Source organism: Canis aureus, chromosome X (genome assembly GCF_053574225.1).
Source record: "Canis aureus isolate CA01 chromosome X, VMU_Caureus_v.1.0, whole genome shotgun sequence".
Taxonomy (NCBI): Eukaryota; Metazoa; Chordata; class Mammalia; order Carnivora; family Canidae; genus Canis; species Canis aureus.
Window position 1 is genome coordinate 88499730 of NC_135649.1, and position 6463 is coordinate 88506192.

A 6463-nucleotide genomic window follows, 5' to 3' on the forward strand; every position below is an offset into this window, starting at 1 on the left:
CTATATGCCTTTGTAAACTCAACTTTTCCATCTTCGTTGATACACCCACATGTTTGAAGCCCCACAGTGCACTTAGCGCTTATCCTTTGGTTGCCGTGTATTTTTCTTGAATTATTATCTTTGCTCTGTTTTGTTTTTGTCTTTGCCTATTTTCCTGCCCTTTTACTAATTTTCCATAGCTGCCAAAATGGTGCAGAAAATTGCCTGTAAGTACCAGCTAGGAGGTGACGAAATACAGCCTTGTTGTCTTTCCTAGATTTAGAATGTAGATCTTTTCTTCCCATAAACCCTGGCTTTTGCTGTTAGAATAGAGGCATTTTGTTTTCACTGAGTTAAACCCTGCTCCTGCGTGAGGCAAGCCTTCAGACAAGCTGTGTTGCCAAGGAGGAAACTGACAAATATAGCTTCATCTTATATGATCCTTAAGAGGAAAGCTTTCTTTTTCTGTAAAGAGAGAGCTACATTTAAAAACTGATGCTGTCAGCCATAAATTTTCTCACATGTTTTCATCAGCCTGGCTCTCTGAGCAAATCATAAACTCTGCAAGTGGTTTCTGAAGCCCAGGACTGTGGTTTTCAGTGGAATCCCCGAGCCGGGAGAGTGACGTGGTGGGAACCGGATCTCCTCAGGCTGGCAGCAAGCACTCCTGTCCTTGGGTGAATGAGCGTTTCCCAAAATTGGGCTTCTCCATTGTTGGTTGTAAAGTGAAGCCAAAATGAAAATACCAGGCTTTTCAAGCACCAGCAGAAAGCGTGTTGATCTGACCTTAGGAGATAGTGATCAACTGAGGTCGCATCTACACTGTGCTAGCTAAAGGCCAACATCTGAGCACACCCAGTCCCACTTTGAAATCCCAGTAAAAGACGGTGAAACTTGGAGGCTGCCCCTTTCAGAGGGTCCTGATAGAATGGGTGGGGCTCTCAGCTTCCCCGGTGCCCATCCACCCACACCGTGGTGCCATGATGGGATCGAGTGACCTCACTTTTGATCCCCTCTCTAGAGAGTTGCACCCACAGACCAGGGCTCTTCAGGGAGGGTTTCTCACAAATAATGGATGGGCCTCAGGTAAGAGGAGGGGTCCCAAGCAGCTGCCATGGCTCCCAAGTTACTGAAGGTACCACATGTTCTGGGTTTTCTGGAGGTGCATCTCTGGCATCACCGGCCTCCACTTCCTAGTAGAACAGCTTTCCATCTCAATTACAGATTTACCACTCATCAGACCCTGTAATGGCCAGTGTCAGCCAAGGGCTTGCTCTCTCAGTACTGTCTGGTGGGAAGCGCTTACTGTGTACAAGGCACAATGCCAAGTGCTGGGCACAGCGATGACAGGGCACACAAGACACGTTTACTGTCTAGTAGGGAAGAGAGATGCTAATCAGATCAGCAGGTAGGGGTTGTATGTAGCTCCATGTATCTAGGGTAGGGCTCAGCCCGATACCTCACCTACATAGTGTTGGGATGGCAGTGGGGGGTTAGTTTGATTCACAGAGTTCTCTGGCTTCAAGTTTGAATCTGTCCATTGAAAGTTCAGCATCACAGTATCCGCCCCATGAAGATCCAGAGGCCGACTTTCTGGTGGCCCTTAAGAGATCCTGATCTTGAAAGAACTGCCATCCAGAGGCTAAAGCGAAACTCAAGACTCGTGTGACAAACTAGGAAACTGAATTCCCTCCTCCTGTGGGCTCACCCTGAGGAGGGCTCTCAAAATCTGCAGCAGGCTGGAGGCGTTGAGGGAAGTCCGTTATTGCAGCAAAGCCCCCAAGAGTTCAGTAGCTGCTTTTCCTTCAGAGTTTTTTCCCCTAAGAGGTACGAGTACTTCTGCCTGGTGACATTTGTCTGGCCATTTCCAATGGCTAGACCACTTTGAGGGGATTCATCAGATGCCGGTTGCCATCATAACTGGAAAATGGCCTTATTTCATCCATTATTTGTAACATCCAAAAAGCTTTTGCCTGGCATCCGCTGCTGTTGAGTGCAGGCCATTATATGTAATTGAATTCCTGGAACATGTTGGACCTTGAAGTAGAAAAGGGAAAAATACAACTTAATTTGTTGGCCCAAGGCAGCAGCTTTTTGATACAAGTACAGCTGGGCTCTAGGGCCCGGGGACCAAGGGTGGGGGGCACTGGAGCCCTCGCTGCCAGCTGGGAGACCTCCCGATGGGGCAGCTAGGCCTGGGCGTGCAGGGCACTGTGTGTATCCAGGAGGGCCTGGTCCCGTGCGGGGTGTGACATGGAGCGCCTGTTGCATGGGGCGCCGCCAGGCTGCAGCCAGTCCTCTAGCCCTGCCGTCACAGGGGCTCATTGTCAGCTCAGTCACGAAGGGGACTTTGGCCTTGTGCCCAGATGCAGCACCTCAAGGTCTGGCCTTGACCATGTCTGCCACTGGGAAGAACAGAAATGTGGAAAGAGCAAGAATCTGACTACTCTCTCCTCTTTGCTCCTCCCTCCCCCCGCCCCACCCCCTATCCCTTCACCATTTAGGATGAGTCTCTCCAGCGCCTGCAGAAGGAATCTGATATCCTCCAGAGAACATACGCACACTACTTCGATCTCACAATTATCAACAATGAAATTGATGAGACAATCAGACATCTGGAGGAAGCTGTTGAGCTCGTGTGCACAGCCCCACAGTGGGTCCCGGTCTCCTGGGTCTACTAGGCCTGTCCCCAGATACCTGACGCCCACCCGGGAGCCACCTCATCCGTGGAAAAGTCTCTTTGTTATCGGCCTTGTGTCAGCAGGTCATGGTCCCTAGAGACTACCTAGTTGTAGTGTGACCTCCATTTATAATTATTGTCATGTCCGAATAGATAGGAGGAGAAAAACAATTACACACTAATTTAAAGAGACAGTATCTTTTTTAATCAGTTCTCCTAAACTTTAATAAAATGTATCTTTAAATGTATGTATTATTCAATCCTTTGGAATGTTATATTTTTGGAAATCATAGCTTTTTATTTCCAAGGCCCCTAAAAACTGCACAAAATAGATGCTGCTTTCTATAATCTATTTTAATAATAAACAATGATTCTGTTACCTTGACTGGGGGTGGAACACTACATTCTTTTTAGAGTCTGATTTTATGGATTGGAATATCTTTCTTTCCTTTATTTATTTGAAATAATCAGTCTAGTGATTACAAAACAGTCATAAATTTTTAAAGGCCTTTTTTTCTTTTTTTTTTAGACTAGTATTTTTTTTTAAGTCCTTTATGTAACATCCAGACAATGTGATACTGTCTCTTTGAAGCACCCTGTAAACCTTTTAGAGATTTGAAGTTGGGTCTTGACTCTTAATGCATGTGGACAGTCGCGAGCGTTTATGCTGTCGGTGTGTCTGTGTTGGACAAAACAATCTGTAATCTACAGCAAAGTACATTCCGTTCACGGGGCACGCCCAGGGGAGTAAGAATAAAATGCTATTATGACTAAGTTGTAAACCTATGCACATCCCTTGCATTTCGGGCAACTTTATAAAAAAAAAAGAAACTGATTTTTATTAATAATAATCCTGTAGTGAAATGTGTTTGTAATTTTGTCTCAATTTAATTTGTTGTAAGGTGGGAGGGGGAGTTGCTGGTTTCACCATTTCAGATCTGTGTTGTCTGAGAGTATTAACGTTTTAATTAAGCAAAGAAATGAGGATTTTTAATATGTATGTAATTGTTTTAAAGCACCCATTTTAAGAGAATATACTGTGCAATGAAGAAACCAGTTTAGGCACTTGCTATAAACTGAATTATTCCAAAAGAATAATCTATAACAGCCCTGTAAATTCCTTTAAAATGATAACTAACAGGACAGTTTGACCAATTTTTTTTAAATATACTTCCTTTTATGTGTTCAATAATTAAATGCCTTTGGGTCCTTCATTTCATTATAGATTTGTTCAGGTTTACAAGCCGATGATCTTTTAGATTTTATAATTCGTTAGATGCTCACTGAACCATGGAAGGCCCAGGAGTGACTATCAGTTGGCAGGACAACAAGATTTTCTGCCAGAGCACAGCTCGGACCACGTCGGGCTCCCAGAGCGCAATGCGCCCGAGGACCACCCATGTAGTGGAGGCCATCTGTGGTTTCTCCTTCCTCTTGCTATATCCCTTGGCACAGGAGAATCATCTGTCCATGTTGCTTTAGACACATGAACCATCTCATCACCCTTCCATGAGGTCCCATTCTTCTAATACAGGAGATGCAAGCTAGGGTTTTCCAACTCTTGGCCAGAGGTCAGTGGAAGACTCTTCGTTAGGGTGTCAGGGTGTAAATGGTTCTATTAACCTGGGATCCTTGAGAACGTACCATCCGGGTCGCTTCTTGTCGGTTAGAGAGCCTCATCGCTTTGTGCCTTGGCAGGATGTGCAGGGTTTGTTCTGAGCTGAACGGCTCCTCTTGAAAGACCACACAGAGAAAGCATCTGTATACTCCTTTTAAGGTGTCACCCTCCTCTCCCACCAGCTCTTATTAAACGATGATTTTTCTTTTTCTCTGATGTTGTCCTTTGTCGGTGACTGGATGAATTTGCAACTTACCAGGTGTTGAGTGACCTGCTTCTGTTGAGGCCCCACAGCAGGGTGACCAAACCACCAAACCAGGGCCACCCTGGATGGAGAAGGGAAACCTCAAGAGTTGTTTCAAGCTGTGTTAGGATTGATTTAAATCTAACTGATGCCAAGGCCAGTCATTCCTGTGATGGTATTGACCACAATCTGGGCTCTTCGTGGTGTGGAAGCGCCCACTCTACCTCTTTTCCAGTGAAGCACAAAGAAAAATACAGCTAACACATGGGGAACACAGACTCACTCCCCCTCTGCTAGAAACGCCCACACCCCCTTCTCGGGCCCTTTGAGGCCAAATCGCCAGAGATGCTGATGATGCCTATCTTAAGCCATGTTGACAGAGGTGGATCAAGCAGAAGAGCAAAGCTGTGCCAATTTAAATGTCTGTGGCCCCAGGATCGAAAAGCACTTAGCACCCGTCCTCACTTCTCAATCGGAGAGGCCCGCAGGCAGGCACCGCTCTCGCCACTGGGTAGATGGCAAAATTCCTGTACCCAGAACTCACTCTGGCTGAACTTCTCAAAGAGGTCATCTGCTCCATTCCACTAACATAGGCCCTTCTCTAAACTAATGCCTTTGTGACCTGCCAGAAAATGCTTAAATTCAGAATAATTTCACGCAAAACTGCTGCTGCTACATTACAATCATCCACTAAGCAATCAGAGAAAATTACTAAAAATCTTCACTGCTTCCATTCCATCAGCAAAATCTTTTTTTTTTTCCTTTTCAAAGGCCAGAGCAAATGATTACAATTATTAAATCTCATCACTGGTCAATTGAGCCATATTCTGGAGGGTTTTTCCACCCAGCCCCACCTCCCACAGCAAAAAAGGATGTTTTTAATACATGGAATTATTAAGAAGGGTCCTGATATTTTAGTAAGGTAGTAGTAGTTACTTTGCACATGCAGCATATTCAATTTTAACACCGAAAAGGAGAATGTCACTCAATTCATCTGGAAGTTTTCTGTCAGGATAATATGGTAGCTCTTTAAAATGCAATTAAATGTATCTCCTGTCAGATGAGATGGTTTAAAACATTTGCTCAGAGAAGAAAAGAAATGGGTGACCTACTTCCTGCTATTTGCATTCAGAAGGCGTCTTCCGAGCCCATCCTACTGGTGGCAGGTTACCTAAACCTAACGCAGAGCGCGCTGCGCGAAGGACCGAGCAGGTGCCCTGCTGCCCCGAGCCGGCTTCCATGGCCCACCCTCCGGGGCCGGCCAGCTGCCTCTGCACTCCATGCCCCGGTGATCTGATGAAAGCCTCTGATCTCATTACCACAGAGTAAAATTTTTGTTGGTTTTCAAATCACTGTTAGTTACCGGTTCATTAAGGTTGTAAGTTCCTTCCTTGAAAAAGTGTAGTCCGTTGGGCCACCCTCAAAAATGAGATGGCGGAGACACCCAGAGGGGACGTTGCCCCTTACGGACAGGCAGCCCAGAGCGAACTCCTCGTCTCCTACCGATGTGACGTCCTCTTCTTTGTTTCAGGTCAATCTCTTGGGGCAAAGAGAACATGCTGAAGCTAGCAAAGAGGATTTTCTCTTTACTAAATTCTTAATTATCCTGCCTCATGCATCCCCCCTCCCCCGAAAGGGAAGGCACCTTGCACTCAGCATTGGAAAACAAGCCCCTTAGGGTCCTCATGCCCTCCTCCTTGCTTCCTGTCATCAAATGTAGTGTGTGTGTGTGTGTGTGTGTGTGTGTACGTGCGCACGCACACGCGTGCACATTGGGGGGCGGGGGAGAGTTTGTTTTTCCAGAACCAAATACAGCTTCCTAATTCCATCCTCTTTACAAGGACTTAAGATACTGAGGCTGATTAGGGCCTGTCATAGGCTAAAAGGTCCCTGAGCGCCTTTCTCTTGTTCTGCGCCTCTAATTAATTCCCCTCTTTGAAAG

General features: G+C 45.9%; 1 protein-coding gene across 13 annotated transcripts in view; it reads left to right on the forward strand.

The window, feature by feature from the left end:
- Positions 1 to 4488, forward strand: part of CASK (calcium/calmodulin dependent serine protein kinase) — a 350134-nt gene extending 345646 nt beyond the window's left edge. For all 13 annotated transcript variants that reach the window (XM_077888807.1, XM_077888808.1, XM_077888813.1 and 10 more), the window contains one exon: positions 2484 to 4488. In XM_077888807.1, coding sequence (XP_077744933.1) covers positions 2484 to 2660 — 177 coding nt within the window. In that variant the 3' untranslated portion in view covers positions 2661 to 4488. The remainder of the gene's footprint in view (positions 1 to 2483) is intronic.
- The last annotated feature ends 1975 nt before the right edge of the window (positions 4489 to 6463 follow it).